General features: G+C 35.8%; 1 protein-coding gene across 2 annotated transcripts in view; it reads left to right on the top strand.

Annotated features, from left to right (window-relative positions):
* The window catches only part of LOC145294088 (DNA-binding transcriptional regulator BolA-like), a 51,006-nt gene that overhangs the window by 16,020 nt on the left and 14,228 nt on the right, over positions 1 to 20,758 (top strand). The window contains exons 4-6 of one of the 2 annotated variants that reach the window (XM_080141152.1): positions 4,796 to 4,847; positions 11,509 to 11,573; positions 19,292 to 19,360. In XM_080141152.1, coding sequence (XP_079997278.1) covers positions 4,796 to 4,847; positions 11,509 to 11,573; positions 19,292 to 19,360 — 186 coding nt within the window. The remainder of the gene's footprint in view (positions 1 to 4,795; positions 4,848 to 11,508; positions 11,574 to 19,291; positions 19,361 to 20,758) is intronic. The other variant, XM_080141161.1, reaches the window with a different exon arrangement.

Raw genomic sequence — 20,758 nt, 5'->3', positions numbered from 1 at the left:
GTGATTAGAGTCAAGTTTCGCTTTTTTTTATACCGAAAACCGAATGTAACGCGTTCCGATGCGGGAAATGTGGAATAATTAACGTTTGAAAGTCAATAAAATTAAATAGACAGGCGAGCTCCGTGGTTAACTGTGAGATATTACAATTTATAGATGATATAAAAAGTTTTAAGAAGTTGTGAAGCGAGCGAGCGCTTCTCTGAAAGAAGCCTTTTGTGGACATCGAGGAAAAGCATACATACATGCATACATACATACATACATTTTCGCCTTTATAGATATCAATTTATTCTAATATCTATCCATATTGAGCACACAGCATGTGAAAATGACAATTTTATTCAATAAAGATGCATTCTTAAATATAATCCGACAATGGTAAAGTCATTGCGTACAATGCTCAGGTGTGTTACACTCAGCAAAAATGCACATACAATTATGCTATGTCTGATGATACATCTTATTGGTTAAATAATCACTTGATAATGATCAATAGACGTAGTATAATATTTAACAACTACAGATTAAACATTTACAGATTAAATGGTAATGTAAAAACCGCTGGGTGCATGGCGATTTAAAGTCTGTGATGGCTACCACACTTTTAGTTACCTCTCAAACTCTTATGACTGATATCTTCTCCTCAAGGGCAATAATAACTCTGTCTTCTTAGATCCAAGAGAAATAACCCTATTGTTTCTTTTTAGGTGTACCTAACAAAGTGAACAGTGTACGAGTCATTATGTGCATGTGTATAGAGAGGAATAGGCATCAGATGTATTTTTTGAGGAATTTCTGGATGTATGAATTAAGAGAAAGCAGTGCCTCGGCAGCTTACAACTTAAAAAAAAATAATTGAAAATTTTATGTCTATATCATTAATTACTAGATGAAAGATAATGTTTTTAAATTGCAACATAATGTACATTACATAAAATAAATCCAAGGTAATTTTTTGATTCAATTTAAATTAAATTTTTATACCTTACTTTGTAAAATGTATAAAAGTGCACTTTGAAGATAAATAAATTTCAAATTGAATTTTGTGCCTTTATTTTTATTTTTAAGCTTATAGTAAAAACATTTTGTTTAACAATTTTCATACCTTGGATGAAATGCTTTTCTAACTTGTATCTTATCTTTTTAAGATTATATTTTAAAACTCTTCTTCTTTCTATTTCAGTTTGTATTTCTCCTCACACCACAACTCATTTTTTGCAACCCCCTCTTTGTAATACAGGTCTGAATAATGAGAAAATCTGAATTTTTTTTTAACAAAAACTTTAAAATAACTTTTTTAGATTAAATTTTTTAAAACTTCTTTCAGAATAGAAAATCTTTAAAATTTAATAAGGAACATATTTCATATAGGTTTCATTAACAAATATTCAGTACATAACGAGAAAAATAGAGATGAAAATTTCAAAAGGAATGTATAACTGGTTACGGTCAATAGTAGTCCTTGCCAGCGAAAGTCTTTGTTATTGTTATTCTATTATTATTATTATTATTATTATTATTTAAAACATTTTGTGTCTTGCTCTTTTGCGCAAGGACTAATATATATAAGAATATCAATAAAACTACATTCCAAATTCCAAATATTTTTCTTATCAGACAGTTCTTTCAGCATATCAAAACTTTAGTACTTTTTTTTACAGATCTGATTCGTTATGCAAGAACTTGGAATGTAGCTATATTGTTATTCTTTTGTATATGCTCTGTTGTTATAATTAACAAACATTGAGCTTCTAAACTAAAAACTCTGTTCCGTCTGCCTGCTTCCCTCCTGACTACAACTTGGATGTCTTCAAGTCCAACGTAAACAAATTCCTGATGAACCGCCCCCCCCCCTTAAGTGGACACTTATCCACACTAACGTACTGTACTTACAATAACCCTTATCCCTGAGTGGCTTCCAGACCTTGATAAGTGGTGACCACCTTGTAAAAAAAAACAAAAAAACTAAAAAGGATTTGTATACACATAGTGTGAAATATAATGAAAAAACATATTTTACCAAAAACACACACACACACACACACACACACACACATATATAAATTAATGTTTCTGATGACTTAAAAAAAAAAAAAAATTAAACATCAGCCATTGACATTTTATCATAGTGTAGGATTTCTTTCAAGAATTCATTTCAACGACGACAGGTTGCCTGGAGTGGTTGTGAAACTTGTTATGTGCTTCCTTATTTCTCCTCATTGCTTGAAATGGTTTCGTCTGGGGATTAGAAAAAAAAACGTGTTGTACTTTTTTTTTTATTTTTACTCATATTCTCTCCTAGGCATATCGTCACTTGGACGTAAGGGGCTACTATTTGTGATCATGCCTAGGAAAGACTACTATTTGTGATCATGCCTAGGAAAGACTACTATTTGTGATCATGCCTAAGAAAGACTACTATTTGTGATCATGCCTAGGAAAGACTACTATTTGTGATCATGCCTAGGAAAGACTACTATTTGTGATCATGCCTAAGAAAGACTACTATTTGTGATCATGCCTAGGAAAGACTACTATTTGTGATCATGCCTAGGAAAGACTACTATTTGTGATCATGCCTAAGAAAGACTACTATTTGTGATCATGCCTAAGAAAGACTACTATTTGTGATCATGCCTAGGAAAGACTACTATTTGTGATCATGCCTAGGAAAGACTACTATTTGTGATCATGCCTAAGAAAGACTACTATTTGTGATCATGCCTAGGAAAGACTAACAAGATGTTAGTTCACATTACATTTAAACTTCTGCATATCAGTACAGTCAGGGAAGCAGGTAGCAGGAAGAGAATTCCAAAATCTAGCTGTCTGAAGGATGAAACTATTAGGATAGAAAGCTTTCTGGCATTTAGAGACCTCATCAGAGAAAGGGTGTGTTTTTGTTGCTAATTTAGTTTATCGGGGACGAGGGGGCACAAATGCTACGAGTTCATCAGCGCATATTCCATTAAAGTACTTGTAAAACAGGCACAAGGATGCAACATTGCGGTGATGAGACAGGGGTTGGAGTTTAGTTGACAAAGTGGGACCTAGCTTTTTTTACCCTATCCAAGAGAGAGAGACTAGTGGTAGATGCCCCAGCCCAGGTGAGGATGCTCTCAGGTGTGAGTAGTCTTCTAGCATGATAGAGGGAACCCACCTTCTTTGCAGCAGCCTTTACAATGTCCTCAATGTATTCCAGTTCATATTGCCCGTGAATGTGAAGCTGAGGCATTTGAAGGAAGAATTCTCTAGTAGGGTGTTATTTGTCATGGATATTGGTGGTTGGAGAGGCTTCTTGTAATTGTTAAAGGAGATCAGCTTAGTCTTATTAACATTAAATGTTACCATCCATTTGCGGCCCCATTCCATTACGTTCTGGAGATCATTACAATGGTTGTCCCTCTCCTACATCAATGGTCATATTAATACCTATCTGAAAACAGATGGAAATAGTCTGTTATAACTTTGGAGTGATGGGCTAGAAGTACATATTTTTATTTATATCCAAATAAATACACATTGATCTTTATTATAGACTAGAGAATACTGTGATGATATCCACTATTGTTTATAACGGACTATTTCCATCTGTTTTTAGATAGGTATCAATATGACCATTGATGTATGATAGAGACAACCATTGTAATATTTCCATGTACGAATGAACGAGCAAGATTTGCCCTATTTGTATTGTTTCCTTAAAAAGTCTGATTTCATCATCTTTTAGGGATGTTGAATAAAAGATGAAGAAACTACACTTGCCTTATGTCATCATTCCAGAAAAGTTATTGTACATAGTTATGATGGAAGCAAGCAACACATCTTCTGTTTTATAATTAGTTTTATTACTTTTGCGGTACTTGTACAGTTTAATCAAGACATTAAAAAAATGAAAATATTGAAAAAAGGTTATATTGTATGTATCCGTTTTGGACTGAAGATCTCCGAAAAAAAATTTAATTTAATTTGATCGAGTAGTTTCTTTTTTTTTTTTACAGTGGAAAAACACGTTTTTATGAGAATGGTTGAAGTCAGTTATTATGGAAATTTTTAACACAACACGGGGAGATAACTCCAGTTAAAGCGCCAACACTCCCTCCCCATCTTTATTACTAGCTTTTCTTCCTAAAAATCGAACGTTTTGCTCGGTATCATAACAAATTGTTGTTTTTTGTTGTAAAAAAAACAAACTACTTGATGAAATTAAGTGAATATTTTTCGGAGAACTTCGTTTCATAACGGATACGTACAATATAACCTTTTTTCAATATTTTCATTTTTTAATGTTTTGATTAAACTGTACAAGTACCACTTTTGCTAATAAACACAGAGAGAGAGAGAGAGAGAGAGAGAGAGAGAGAGAGAGAGAGAGAGAGAGAGAGAGAGAGAGAGAGCATGACAAAAGTGAAAGTGGTTAGACATAGTATAAAATAAGAGTGGGTGGTGAAGCAGTGAGAGAGGCTGAGAGTAATAGACAGAAACTTGGTAAAAGATAAGTGACTTGGTGACTAAATTGCAAATTACAGCTAATTAGATAATTAAAATGGATTGAAAAACGTAACTCAATCCCTAAATCAAGAAATATTTTAACATGTACATTTGTGTGATTAAAAAATATATAAAAAACACTTTGGGGAAACAAATACTATCATCACAATGAACTACTTTGCATTATTCAGATAATATAAACTATCAATCCTCATTTAAAAAAAAAAAAAAAAAAATTGATAAAATAAATTCCATCAACTTCGTTCTGACTTCTTTTGTTTTTTTTTCTCCAAATTTATTTCAGCCGGAACATTTAGAAATTATTAATGAAAGTTTCATGCACAATGTCCCGAAAGGTTTGTTTCAATTTTTCTCATTTTTATTGATTTACATGAATTGATTTTGTCTTCTCCTTTTATATTATTTACAGAAGTTTTGTTACTATTAGAGCACAGGGTGGGTGGGGGGAGCTGGTGCGAGTGTGATTGTAAGAATTAGGAATAGATGGAGTAATTTCAATGAATTTCTGTCATTACTGACCAGCAGTCTATCAGGCATGTGTATGCAGTGTGATGATATACGGAAATGAAACAGGGTCAGCAACCGTTGTGTATGGGCTGCCATGGCTTGGAATATGATGGAGACCAGGGAGAATCTGGCTAAACATGACAAAATTGAATGTCACTGTGATAAAAATCACAACAAAAATCTCTGGCTCTTGTTTGTTGTTTTGTACCCGTGTATAAATGATGATCTCATCCATCAATTCAAAGGGTCCTGGATATGACCTAAAACTATATCCGATGGTGAGGCCCCACCTTGCGGGCCTCGGGGAGTGTGGAGCCACCCTTTAATTGCCATTGCTCCCAGGTCCACTCTGACCCAGAGTGGTAGTACCTGTTAGGGTCCCAACTATGGGTTAAATAGAATCCAACTTAAAAAACAAATATACTCCATTAAAAATCGTTCCTCAAAATAACTAGATTCGGCATTAAATAACCTGAAAAGGGTTGATATGCCGTAAAACAAAAACAAACAACCATCAACTCAAAGAGAGATAGAAAAGATCCTTTATCTATATGCTACTAAAACTATGAAATTGGCTTATCTTATTTTTTTTTTAATGGAAATCACTTCCAAGCAAGTCATGAAGCCACTTGATGTAAGGAGCTAACAAGAATAAAGGATGATTATTGCAAAAACAGGAAATGCCTATTAATTAACCTTAGTCTTAAAACGACCAGAGCTAGGAGGAAAACAGCAAAAAGAGAATTCCACAAGCTTGCAATTCTTGGAATTGTTTGCTTTGCATGTCTTTGATGGTTTGGACATGTACAAGGTGAAACGATAAAATTGTCACCCTAAAGAAAACAACACCACAGCTTTATTTTTAAACTTTTATTGAAAAAATCAATTCAGATAACTTGATTATGTAGTAGAGCTGACATCTATTCAATGTAGCCATCTTCAGCCTCAATCACCGCCTCAATACAGGTCCGGAACTGGGGAGCATGCCTTTTCCACAGGTGCTGGTGGAAGCTCAGCGAATACTCAGTGGATGGCGACGATCAGGCTGGCTTTGATGTTGTGGGAGGTCATCGTTCTCGATGTATGGCCAAAAAAAGTAGTTCCGCGGGTTCAGGTTAGGAGAGGAGGTGGGATAATTGAGAGAAGGGTACAAAATCATAGCACTCCTGATGCCAAGCCTGAGACTCTTTGGACTTGTGGGCTGGCATCGAGTCTTGCTGCCACACCGAGGATCTGCCATTTGCCATCTGATTGCATCAGGGGATCACTACACTCTTCAGCACGTCTAGGAACACTTTGGTGTTGACTTTCAAGCCAACTTCAAAAATGTGAGTTGGCATAATGTGGTCCTCACTTGAAACCATACCAAAGATCATAACCGTGGCTGGAAACTTTGTTTTCATCACCCTAGGCATGTCCCTGTTGATCCAGTGATGCATTTTTAGGGTGCTGTCAATTGTCCTGTTGTCATAACTTGGATTGGTAGCATGAGTTGAACAGTGGCGCATCTCCAATCTTGCTTGTTGAACATTGTGTCACTTTCAGACATGATAGAAGGCTCCTATCACTCTTGGAATTTGTACACAACTGGCCAACTAGTAGATGGTCTGCAACAAAAAAAAGAAAACCGGTTTTCATCAAACAGAAATGAAATCATGTTGTCTTTTCTAGTGTGACAATTTTATCGTTCCACCCTGTAGTTCATTGCTAAAAAAGTGAATTAATTCATGATGTAATCCTTTCTGCTTGTGTGGTGCAAGCGTATCTGTTAACAACTGAGGACCTGGACAACGATTATCAAGACTTGGCTGAGCACTCAGGTCCACAGGTGATTGGGCATCGACAGTGGAATCGCGATTGGTCAGCCATCTGAGGACCGCCATGCATAAGCTGCCATGGTCGTGTATCATATGTATCAGCCAGGGAGAAGCTTCTTTAACATGATGAGAGTGAATGCCATTCTTACAGCGGCATCAAAACTCTGTGGATCTTGTTTGTGTACATTAGATGTTGGCATCAAAATGATAACGTCATCAACATAGGTGATAATCAGACACAGTGGACAATGTCACAAAATGATGATATTAGACACGGAGAAAGAGGGGAAAAGATCCCTTATCTATATACTATTAAAACTATGAAACTTGCTTGTTGTTTTATCTTTCTTTTACTGGAAATCAATCCAGACAAGGCATGAAACCACTTGATATAAGGAGCTAAAAAGAATAAAAGACGATTATTGCAAAGACAGGGGATACCTATCAACCTTAGTCTTAAAAAGACCAAATGTATATGTAGGAGGAAAACAACAGAGAGAAAGTTTCAGTTCTCAGGGAAGAATATGCTGGAATTGGAAGTTGTATTATATCGGAGTATGAACACAGTGAATTTGCGAAGAGCACTAGACAGAGTGAAACGAGTTAGAACAAAGGAAGCAGGAAATAGATCAGACAATTCTGAAGTATGCATGCCATGATAGTCTCAGTCTTTTCTATAAATACTATCAACATCACGTCTGTGAGGGAGATGATGTAGACAAAAAGAAAAAGTGGGTCCAACCAAGTTACAGGTACGTTTCTGCACCTTATTAAAAGCCCTCAAATAAAAGGAGGGGGGAAGAGATCCTTTATCTAACCGGGTCATGGGTCATCTACTAGACAAACGTCTACAATTCTAGGCCTCTAATTTGTATCACAACAGAGACCAAGCATATTATTGTTGCTGTTGATAACATTTGTAAGATGATAACCAAAGATAAGAATTTATAAATTGCTAAATGTAAACAACAAAACGATTTCTGTAAAAGTTTTGTCCTTGGCGTATTTTTATTTAGATTTAATTTATTTTTGTTGACCAGTAAATGTGGTTATTTTGTTTTCTGGAGTTGTTCTCAGATAAATAAACCAAAAAAAATACTGAACAAAATATTATTTGAATAACAAATATTTTTTTTCCTTTCCTTGAAGATAAATAGGATTAAAATTCTGTGGAACATTTCATTGAATCTTTTTAACTATATTAATGTTTCCTTTGTTTAGCCATAATGTGAGTTATCCCCCTTGGTTTTTAATTCCTTATTGTTTGATTTTTTTTTTTTATTGAATTACCAACCATATTTGTTCAGGATTGCAGACCGGAAATAATTTCAAATATAGTCATGTTTACAGTTTTATCTTTGAAAGAAAAGTTAAAATAACATTTGGAATATGAGGTCAAGTAATAAAAAAATTAAAAAAACAAACTTCTAGCACAGTGATATTTTCTCAAAACTTCAGCACTACATTGGTTCCATAATGTTTCTATAAAACAGCAAAGGGTTTCAATGCAAAGGGCTTCTTCTTTAATTATTTTAAACCTTCAAAATCCCAATAAAAATAATTATTGAACTTGTAGGCTGATGCTGAGTCCTGCTGTCATACTCAGGGTCGGCCAGCGGCCACCTGATTACACCAGGGGACCACCACACTCTTCAGCACATCCAGGTACACTTTGGTGTTGACTTTCAAGCCGACTTTGAACATGTGAGGTGACATGATGTGGGCCTCACTTGAAACCACACCAAAGATCATAAAAGATGATCATCCGGTGCATTGAGCTGTGTCCTCAAGCATTGAACTGTCCGGATTTGCATTTTGAGTAGTCCTTGGATCAGTAGAGAGCATGAATTGTACAGTGGTGCATCTCCAATTTCACTTGTTGAACATTGTATCACTGTCAGTCATGATAGAAAGCTTCTATCACTCTTGGGATTTGTAAACAACTGGCCAACTAGTAGATCGTCTGCAACAAAAAAGAAAACCAGTTTTCATCTAACAGAAATGGAATCATGTTGTCTTTTCTAGTGCAACAATTTTATCATTCCACCCTGTGTGTGTGTATGTGTGTATATATATATATATATATATATATATATATATATATATATATATATAAGCACACCTTGCTCTTTATAAGAGAGGATTAGCACAAAGACCCTGCATGGAATGAGGAACCGTATAATTAGCTGCCCCAATGCATGCAATCTTATTACCTTTTTTATTCTTATTTTTTTTCATCTAAATGAATAAATGCAAAAAGTTTTTTTTCCATCTATCCTAAGTATATCAAGATGAAAACATCTTTTGCTTTTTTAATTCTATGATACAACATAATATTTTGTAATACAGTATATATACATGTGTATATACATTGCAAACGCCCACAAACAATTATTCTGTAATATGTTGTAATTTTGCATTGTCATATTTTCTTATACAGTAGAACCCTAGGATATGGCATTAAAGATTAGTAACAAAATACAGTATAGTATATAATGCACATGTATATAATGCACATGTATATAATGCACATAACATTATGAATAACACTGTAAAGTGGGGCAAATACCGTAATCAGGGCCAGAAAAACATTGTATTCCACATCGTAACCTGGAAAAAATGTATCCTAGGGTTCTACTGTACATACAAAATACTTCTGTTGATAGTAAAACGTCTGATGTTGCTGGGATGCTGTGAACAGATACTACACTTTAGTATTTCTGCAAAATTTAACATTTACAACAAATTAGACCATTCAAAAGTGTGGAGGAGGGAAGAAAATGGTCATCACTGGTCAAGAATACTATCAAATGCCTATCCTACTCCTGACTAGAATCATCTCAGTTATCACAATACCACATTCACACTAAAGGCCGTCCAACCCCAAATTGTTTTGAGATTTTATTGTTTATCATACTACACTTTGATCTTAGGCAAAAAGCCAAAGAACCATAAAAATAATATTTTTGTGGCTGCACATATTTAAATGGATGAAAAAACAAAAACGAACACTGTCTTACCTTTTAATAAGGGTGGGCAGTGTAGTGTCAGTCATGTTGTCATTAGATTGTCCTTCCAGGAATTACCTCCCTCTTTCTTAAGTAGGTGGGTGTAATCCTCCCAAGTATTACATCCTCCTTGGGTGCAGGAGTAATGATCTCTTCTCTTGTCATGAGACCATCTTCCTAGGGATTGCTTTTTTCTTTATTTTTGGTGAAAGTGGAGGAGTAGTGACGTATCTGTCCTGTTGCCATGATACCTTATTCACAGGTATTACCATCTTCTTTTTCTGGCATGATACCTTCCGAGATATTCCACCTTTTTTGGAAGTCAGTATATGTTAATTCCTCATGATACCACCCTTCAATGATTATATTTTTGGGTGTAGTGGTTAGTGTACTGTTTGTTCTGTTGTTGTCATGATATCATCCTCCAAGGCATTAACTCCTCCTTTTTTAGAAGTGGGGGAAGTGAGGAAGCCTTCGTCATGATGCCATGGTCTCAATCATTACCTCCTCTTTTGGGAGTCAGTGTAGTATACGTTCATTAACCATGATACTTTACCAAGGTAGAAAAAATATGTGCTATGATGAAAGTTTTTTGGTTAGTAGATAGCAGGTCGAGTTTACAAGGGAAGACCAAGGAAAATAAGAAATGATAAAAAAGGGCCTGAGGGATAATAGGTTATTTTGGAAGTCAATTTCTTAAAGCTGTCCAATGCATGCCAGACGTTAAACTCAATATGATGATATTGATTCTTTGGAAATTAAAAAGTCCATCTCCGACTTTGATTTTTAGCATTATTACAAATCTGACTCATTAATCTTACTGTCTAGCGCTACTAATTTCAATAAGTTTCCAGACTTTTTTCATATGGTCACTTTGATAGTAAATACATGAAACTATCGTCCCACTACGAAGTAATCTCCTCTGGCTGTAATCCACTTGTTGTACCATTCCAACAAATTCTGGAAAGCCCCATAGAAGTCCTTTTGTGTGAGCATGTCAATGACCCTTGTCATAGCCTCTTTCATCTCCTCAATTGTCTCATAATGACAGCCTCTAAGGTTTTCCTTGAGCTTAGGGAATAACCAAAAGTCACAGGGAGCAAGATCTGAACTATAGGGAGGGTGAGGAACTGTCTTGATGCCCATCTTAGTCAAATAATCTCTGACAAGGATGGAGTTGTGAACTTGTGCATTGTCCTGGTGGAAATACCACTGACCTGATTTGAAGAGTGCTGGCCTCTTCCAACGGAATCTCTTCCTGAACTCCCTTAAAACCTCAACATAGTATTCCTTGTTGACTGTCTGTCCAGTGAGAACCCAGTGCATGTAGATCATACCCATGTTGTCAAAAATAAGGGATCATCAAATGTTTCTGGGTAGATTTGCTCTGCTGGCCTTCTTAGATCTGGGAGAGCCAGCATGCTTCCACTGGGAACTCTGTCTCTTGTTCACTGAGTCAAAGCAGTAGATCCAGCTTTCATCGCAGAGCATCAAGAACTGTGGAATCTGAATTGTACTGTTACATAAGTTCAACACAATTTTATATTTTCTTTTTTACATTGTAATTTAATCTTGATATTTTATAGTTTATAACATGTGAGGCAAACTGTTTATATTTTTCAAATTGTTAACTTCAACAAAAAACTTTTTTATTTTATTTTCAGGATCAGAGACACATTTCAAAATTATTCTTGTATCAAAGGATTTCGAAGGCAAAAACCTTTTACAGGTAATGATCAAAGATGAAATTGAGTGAAAAATAATTGTTGGACATATTAAAACTATCATTTGGATTATTCAAATTACTATTCTCATCTTGAATGTTATTTTCACAACATTTTAGTCAGTCTAACTTTCAGACTTCGTCAGGTGTATCTTGTTGAATTAGGAAATTTTTATGTTGGACTCGAACATGTGGTGCAATAGATAAAGGTTTTATGTGACAGTGTTCTGGAAGTTGAAGGTTCAATCTTTATTAAAGGTCACACTAATAATGAAATAAAAATTAGTTTAGACTTCTACTCGATCATATGTGATAAAATGAGAACCATGTACCCCCCCCCCCACACCATGAATTAAATAAAAGGTTCAGTTCAAAATTCCATATAGATTTCTAAGTTGGACAAGATGCACTTAGAGGTTATAGACATTGACCTAAACATTGTGAGAATAACAGCCTCGATAAGAACAGTAGTTCAAATAATTTAAATAATACAAATTATTAATCCTCATCTAAAAAATTCTGAAACATAGTAAAACAATTAAATGTCATCTTACATTTAATCAGACGTACAATCCTGTATGATTTCTGCTAATTTCTGCATGCCATAAACATATACAGTGTTTGAAATATGAACAGTTGAATTATTAAACAATGTTTCTGAACTTTTCATATGAGGATCGATATTTTGTATTATCAGGTTGACAAGAAAATTCTTGAGGTTTTTAACTTTTAAATTCAGACGAACATATCTTTGCTCAAACAAAAATTTATTGATCAAAATAAGCAGCAGCAGAATCAACACCCTTTTGCGAACACAAAACAAGTGTATTTATTGCCAGTAATGTAAAAATCTTGCGTTCTGGTGGCGATGAAGTCGCTGAAGGCGTTTTTGATATTGCTTAGGTTTTTGAAGCATTTCTCATGTCGGGATGCTTGAAAAAGTGGTTGTCGGTAGATGAGAGGTTTGAAAAGTATGGCGGATGAGGCAAAGTTTCAGAGCCCAATTCGTTCAGCTTGTACAAGATCGGTTTAGCAACATGTGGTTGGACATTGTCGTGGAAGAGAATTGGCCCAAATCTGTTGATTAATGCTAGGTGTTGTCAAAGTTTCTGATGCATTTCATCCATTTGTTGACAGTACTTTTCCGCCATAATGGTTTCACCTGCATTCAAAAAGCTATAATGAATGAAACTGGCTGCAAACCACCAAACAGTCAGCATGATCTTCTTTTAGTGCAATTCTGGCTTTGGGAAGAGTCGTGGAGCTTTGTTGGTGTCTAACCACTGAGCTGAGTGTCACCGGTTGTCATAAAGAAACCACTTTTCATCGCAAGTCACAACCCGGTTGAGAAAATGGTCATTCTTGTTGTGTAAAAGAAGGGAAGATGACACTTCATAACAGCATTTCTTTTGGTTGTCGTTCAATTTGTAAGGCACCCATTTATCAAGTTTTTTGTCTTTTCAATTTCTCTCATGTGGTTGGAAATCATTGCATTATTATGTCTAATTCAGAAGCAAGTTTTCAAACTGTTGTGCATGGATTGGCTTCGACTAAGGCTCTTAATTGATCGTTGTCAACATCTGATGGCTGATCACTATGCTCATCATCTTCAAGACTCTTGTCGCCGCCACAAAATTTCTGAAACCACCATTGTGCTGTGCATTCAGTAGTGGTTCCTGGGCCAAATACTTTGTTGATATCGCGAGCTGTTTCAGCAGTTTTCCAACCTAGCTTGAATTGAAATAAAAAAAATTGGTACATGTGCACACTTTGAACCAGATGTAACTTAACGTCTAATCAGCTTAACTCATAATAAACACTACTCCAAAAAATATTGAAGGCAACATTTGCATATAATAAAATTAAGAGGAAAACAAAAACAAGAAAATAAAAAAAAAACAATTACCTTCCATTACAATTTCTGTTTTATTTTTTGTAATAAATATTTTTTTGCTGGGAAAAACAAAAACCCATTAAGTTGTATTTTTTTTTTTTTTTTTGGTTCAACAAAATTGAAAACAATTAAACAGATAAGCAATTTTTTTTTTGGTTTTGTCATTTTTTTTCAACAAAAGTTTTAAATCAAACAATTTTTTGTTTTACTGTATTTTATTTTGGGATCCTACAAAATTGCAAAAAAGTAAACAGATAACCATTTTTAACAAACAATTTTTTTTTTTCAACAAAAGGGTTTTATAAATAAACATTTTTTTTTTTTGTCTTTTTATGTAATTATTAATTTTTTTTTTCAGTAGGGTGGGGCTAGACAACCATTTTTTTTTTTTTTCCGAGATATCCCCTTAGGCTTAGATAGACTTTTCTACGGTTGTAAGTGAGGTGAAAAATTTCTTTCTCCACATAAACTCAAAAAGATAACTGTTGAGAAGCTCCCGGCTAGTCCTGCATTCTTTTTTATTCCATTGTTTGGCTTCCTTCCATATCCGCTCCACATGATTAGTGGTTGCTTTGGTGTCAGGGTCGACGAAGTAAAGACTGTGGTTCACTGTTAAATGGTGCAATTCTTCTCTTCCCACTCTGCTATATGCTTTCCAGCAGTTTGACATAACTGCAGTCCCTGGCAGAATATACTGTTTTAGAATAGGAAGGATGGTTTCAGTATTCCTATTTGGGACTGTGACAAGGAAACCCTCCTTCTCAGCAGAGTCATAACCACTGAACACCTAGAGTGGCTTGAGTAGTCAGCCGACGTTGTGTTTCTGGTGGTTAAATACAGACTCGTCTATTTCTACATTATGCCTCGAGCCACCAATCTGCTAGGGATGTCTGAGGAAATAATCCTGGCATATAAAATTCTTCTAGTCTGCTATGGTATACGAAGATCCAATCCCCACATTCTCGCATAAGATTTTTTGAGTTGCCATATCGTAGGCCAACAGGTAAATGAACCTTATTATGGTGGCGATTTGGAGCTTTGGTTGCTGAAAAATATGTGCCTGTCCTTATGGAGGTCCACTGCCGGCATTGTGTGTGTGTGTGTGCATTTTCACCCACATCCATCTTTGACTGATCTTCTATTGATGATGACGTACTTCTCGCTACAGGAAGCACATTTTTTTTTGTTGCAACAATTAACTTCTTCTCCTCACAGTAGGATACAACTTGTCTGGATGTCATCAACAACTTTTTCCAACTTGAGATATTCATTTTTGTAGACAGTTGTCAGAAAAGGGCTGTTTGAGGTGTGTGTTGCTTAGTGAATTTATTGCTTTTTTTTTTCTTCCAATTTTTTTTGCCAAAAGTTGATCTGCTACTTTGTGGCACATTGATTGGCTGACCGGCATTTTATGTCAGATTACAATCAAACCTGAGTGCATGACATTATGGTCCAAGCAAAGCCAATCAGACGTTGAGCTATGTCTGATTCAAATTGTGTACAAGTATTGAAAATTGTGCAAATTTGCTTTTTTTCCATCTTGTATTTAACGTTCTGAAAAGAAGACATTGTTTTAAAATGATTGTAATTTAAATGATTAGATAGTTTTTTTTTTTTTTTTTTTTTTTTTTTTTTACAAAGGCATCACCACATTATCAAGGCCCAGAGGCCACTCAAGGATAAGGGTTAAAGAGTGTACAGTAGAAGTTGGTCAATATAGTAATCATTAGTAATGAAAATTTGGTAAATTTAATAACTTATATGGAACGGCTCATCAAGAACTTATTTACTTTAGACTTGAACAAAACCATATTGTAGTCAGCCGGAAAGCAGGAAAACGGAAGACAATTCCACAGGCGTGCAGTTCTAAGAAAGAAGCTTTGTTCATGGAATCTACGTTTAGGTTTAGGCACAGATAAAGAGTGGGGGAAATTATTGATAGTGTTTACAGCTAGACGAGTGTTTCTTGTGAAAGTTTGGCGAGGGGGGACCATAGATTGAAGCTCAGTTGAACACTTTCCATGAAAATAACGATACATCAGAGACAAACTCGCAACATCTCTTCTGTGAGATAGAGGTTGCAAGGAGGAGAAAAGGACATCTCCTACGAGGCTACGAAGTCTATTTTGAACTCTATCAAGGCAGGACAAGTTCTTTCTAGCAGCTCCTGCCCAGATGTGGCAACAGTATTCCATCCTTGGACGTATCTGGCTCTTATATAGATAGAGAACAGCATCAGCAGTGAGATATCTACTGGATCGATAGAAAGATCCCACCATTTTTCCAGCGGCCTTGGCAACAGATTTGATATACGTGTTCCATTTAAGATCAGGAGTAATGGTCAAGCCCAGAAGCTTGTCAAAACTTGAGGCCTCCTGAAGACGAGAGCCATTCATTTCAATTGATGACAAATGTGGATTAGAATGTTGATGATGTAAAGAGAGAAGCTTAGTTTTAGATGCATTAAAAGTAACCAGCCACTCCTTTCCCCATTGTACTACGTGCTCAAGATCAGAGGAGAGAGAATTGGAGAGAACTTGCTCGTTTACTGTCTTAGATGTGCTACCATAAATGGTAGTGTCGTCAGCATAAATGTCTACAAATGATGTAAGGATATGATTTGGAAGATCATTAATGTAGATCAGGAAAAGAGTTGGGCCCAGGATGGATCCCTGAGGGACACCGGCATTAATATTGTGAGCTTCTGATTTTTGCCCCTCAACTACTACTCTTATGAATCTATCAGAAAGAAATGATTTAATAATTGAGAAGACTTTTCCAGCTATACCATAGCTAGCGATCTTATGAAGTAAACCTTTATGCCATACCCTATCAAAGGCTTTAGATATGTCAAGAGCAATTGCCCTAGAAAAATTGCCACCGTCGAGAGATTTGCTAATCCTATGCGATATAACTGTAAGGACATCTGCTGTAGATCTAGCAGAACGGAAACCATATTGAGTGTCACTAAGAAGGTTATTTTTGTTGAGATGTTTGATTACTTCTGTATTTAATACAGATTCTAGCAACTTACTCATGACGCACAGGAGACTTATTGGCCTGTACTGAGAGGGGGATGAGCGATCACCTGAATTCTTAAATACAGGGCATACTGATGAGATTTTCCAGGGAGATGGGAAACTATTCTCCTTAAGACAACGTTTAAACAGTTTTGTAAGTATGGGCGCTAGTTCAGGTTGAAGTTTTTTGAGTACTATAATTGGAATACCATCAGGGCCAGTTGCTTTACTGGAATCAAGGTTTTTGATTAGCTTGGCAACATCACGTACAGATATACGTATATCACATAGCGTGTTTTCTGATACAAGAGGAAATATTGGGGGTTGGCGGTCTTGGTCGCAAAGGGTAGAATTAGCTGCAAAGTTCTTGACAAAGAGTTTGGCTTTGTCTGATGCTGACGAGATTACCTCAGATCCATTGATAATAGTTGGGATGGAGCACACGCTTCTGTTCAGGATTCTGTTTGCTATTTGCCAAAACTGGTGGGAACCAAGCCGCTGCTCAGCTACTTTGGACTTAACAGATTGAGCATACAACTCTCTTGCGTTCCTTATTACTTTCTTACAATGGTTGCTGGCAGTCCTGAAAACGGCTTTAGTTTCCATACATCTATTACGTTTGAAGCAGTGGAAAAAGTGATTTCTGTGCGCAATGGCAGCAGCACATTCTGGAGAGAACCATGGCTGGCTGTTAGGTTTTTGCTGAAATTTTTTAGAGGGTATGAAATGGTCAATACCTACAATTAACCATTCAGTTAGGTCTAATACTATAGAGGACACATCCTTTTTAAACATGGAATGCAGAGGTAGATCAGATATAAATGTACGGAAGCTATCCCAGTCAGCCTTAGTGTATCGATATACTGTACGATGAAGAGGTACGTCTGGGGACTTATTACATTTCATTTTTATCTTAATTGATACAACAGAGTGGTCGGAAGATCCAAGAGGCGACAGAACAGAAACTGAACATAGTTCAGGGCAAGTTGTGAGAAAAAGGTCTAGTAGGCTCGCATACTGGCCGTCATTATCGGGCACACGGGTAGGTTCCTGAACAATCTGAGTGAGGTCATAGGCAATGGAGAAATCATGACAGAACCTCCCCTCATCATCGGTCTTGTTTGAGTGGGTCAACCATTCGACGTTGTGAACATTGAAGTCTCTACATACGTGAATGTTAGCTGAAGGATAAGTAGAAAGGACTTGGTCAATTTTCTCAGATATGCTTTGAAAGATAGTAACTCCGCTGTTGTGGGGGCGATAGAGAGTAAATATAAATGCAGTAGTGTGAGCTAAAGCAACCCGGAAGCACATATAAGGTAAGTTAGGATCTTCCCTGGAGATGTCCCTCCCACATGGAAAGCTATCTTTAATATAGGCACATATTCCATGCCCATGGCGATCTTGGGGGTCAGATTTAGAAGTTAAGTTAGAGTATCCTGTAATTGCAAACTCATCAAGGGAAATAGCCTGTCCAATGCCAGTTTCACTTAAAAATAAAAGGTCTGGTTTAGTCTCCTGTAATTGGGTTTCAACCTCTGGAAGGTTAGAACGTAGACCCCTGATGTTGGAGAAGGAGACATGGTAGTAGGGGTCTACGTTGGAAGTTGGAGAACCGGGTTTAATCGTGTATTTTTTCTTGATAGATAGTGAAAAAACGCCCTTTAACATGCTATATAAAGTAAAAATATTATAATGAAAACTTATTTGAAATCAAAAAATGTCATTTGAAATCAAATTAAAAATTCTGTAAAAAGCTTCTCATCAACCTAATATTTGGAGTACTGTTCTCATCTTGAGTGTTATTTGCACAACGTTTCAGCCAAGGTAGCCTCCAACCTTCTTCAGGTGGATCTTATCAAACTCGGAAATGTTTCTGTTGAACTCTTGAATCTGCACAGAATTTTGAACTGAATCCTTTATTCAATCTGCAGGGGTGGCATGCTCCTGTTCCATTCGCTATGGCTGGGTAGAAGTCTCTAATAATTTGCAAGGACCTGTAGTGTAATATACAAGATAAATTCAGTTGTAACACTCTTCTGAATGTTGAAGGTTCAATCCTTAGTGCGAACTGTACTACCGAGTCAGGATTCAAAATTTTGTAGAGATTTTCAAATTTGAGAGAAACATTCCCGAGTTCGACAAGATACACTTAAAGAAGGTTGGAAGTTACATTGTCTGAAACGCTGTGTGACTACCACTCAAGATGAGAACAATAGTTCAAATACTCCAGATAATAAAATATAATACAATGATTCTTAACCCTAAGGTTGGAAATATTTTCAATTCATTGTGTACCTCCTCCCCCTCTCTTCTGGTCAAGCATCAATCATCTACAACAACATCTGCCATTCGTATGCATCTCCAAGACACATCACATATTTACACTAGGACATAAATAATTTCATCTGAAGGATATGTTTCATTCTTTCTTTTTTTTACATGGGAGGTCACCACTTATCAAGGCCTGGAGTCCACTCTAGGATAAGGGTAAATGGTGAAAAAAATTAGTTCAAGTGGAACTTGGATAAGGCAAGATTATCTGAGAGGATGGCTCAACAGGAATTTATTCACATTGGATTTGAAGATGACAATGTTATTGTTAGTCGGGAAGCAGACCCACTGTATTGGATTCCACAGATGGACAGTTCTAGGGAAGAAACTTTACTCATAGAGTTTCTGTTTAGTTTTAGGCACAGATAGAGAGTGCAGGAAGTTGTTGGCAATTGTTGCAGCTAGTCATATTTTGTAAAAAAAAAAAAAAAATGAGTTAAGTTATTTTGATTCATTGTTTTATTTCTTGTTTTCAGCGTCACCGACAAATAAACAAATGTTTATGGGATGAACTGCAGACAGGAGTACACGCACTTTCAATTGTTGTGAGTATTTAATCACTTTAAATGGCAAAGATGAGTTGCCTTTCAAATGTTTAGAGTCAATAGTACATGACTGTCATCTATCTTCATCTTCATTACTACTCTGGAATTTCTGAAATCACCTTAGTATTGAACAATCACTTGTAGACCTGAATGTTTGTTGGTACTGGTGAGTGTTTAGGAAACATTATGATGTAGTTTGAATAGATTCAAGAAAAATATAAGCATTTATTTTTAAAAACATTTCAGGTAAATTTTAGATTCTGTTCAACAATTAGTTCCAAACATCCATTACCAGGAGTGCACGGTTGTCATCAACTATAAGTGTTTCGGTGTCACTACAGAATTTCTGAAACCGCCTTTGTACTATCTGATCAATTGTGAACACTTAATGTTCTGTTGACAATCGCGGCTGTTTGGGAAATATGACCAAATTTCAATTTCCTGCAAGAATACACATTTCTTCATTTTTCATTTTCAGTATTAAAGGCTTATATGCTTGAAAATTGTAAATTTATTAAAGTGTATACGCCAATTTTATAAAAAAAAACATTGCAGAAATAGCAATTGAAATCAGCGAGTTGGAAAATCGGTCAGTATTTTCCAAAGAAATATTTGGAATGAAGAAACAGTCATATGATTTGAAAAATGTGATATATAATGTAAAGTTAGTGGAACTGAATACCATTAGAGTGCTCAATCATTAAGAAAAATAAAAAAATAAGAGCGCAATATTTATATGTCTATTACAGAAGATCAGGACAACATTGTTATCGTCAGTTTCAAATCAATACAAAACAGACTAAAACAGGTTGATGATTGTCTGACATAGGAGACCAAATATAGCCCCCTTTACTGGATAGCTGGAGGAGAGTATATAATGAGTATATATATATATGTGTCTTATATATATATATATATATATATATATATATACACACACACATTTTCAATTTGTTTTTACATAAGCAGTAATGTGTTGCTACACAGTCATGAGCATGTTTTGGTCAGCTAGTTTTTAGTAACTAGAAACCTCTTCAGGCAATGCAGCTTATATGAAAACAAATGAAACCTGCTCATGACTGTAGCAACACATTACTGCTTATGTAAAAACAAATTGAAAATAAACCTTACTCTATTTCAGTATTGAGCACTCTTGTATTAACCTTGTTATATTTAACTGGTTACTTACCTCTGAAAACTAATAACCTCAGATTATATATATATACTAGCCTAGGTGGCCGGCATTGCCTGGGTGTTTGGAGGTGTGAAGCAAAAAAAAAAAAAAAAGTGGTAGTAGGCAGGTAGGCTCGAACCCATGATGTGAAAGCAGAAAAGAAAGTGAAAGAAAATCTGACATCTTATCTACTACTATTACCTACTATTTATTTTCAATGACGT

The sequence above is a fragment of the Euprymna scolopes genome, chromosome 2 (genome assembly GCF_053919585.1).
Source record: "Euprymna scolopes isolate OS-2025 chromosome 2, ASM5391958v1, whole genome shotgun sequence".
Lineage (NCBI taxonomy): Eukaryota > Metazoa > Mollusca > Cephalopoda > Sepiida > Sepiolidae > Euprymna > Euprymna scolopes.
The sequence above is the reverse complement of the archived record's forward strand: the minus strand, read 5'-3'. Positions and strand labels throughout refer to the sequence as shown.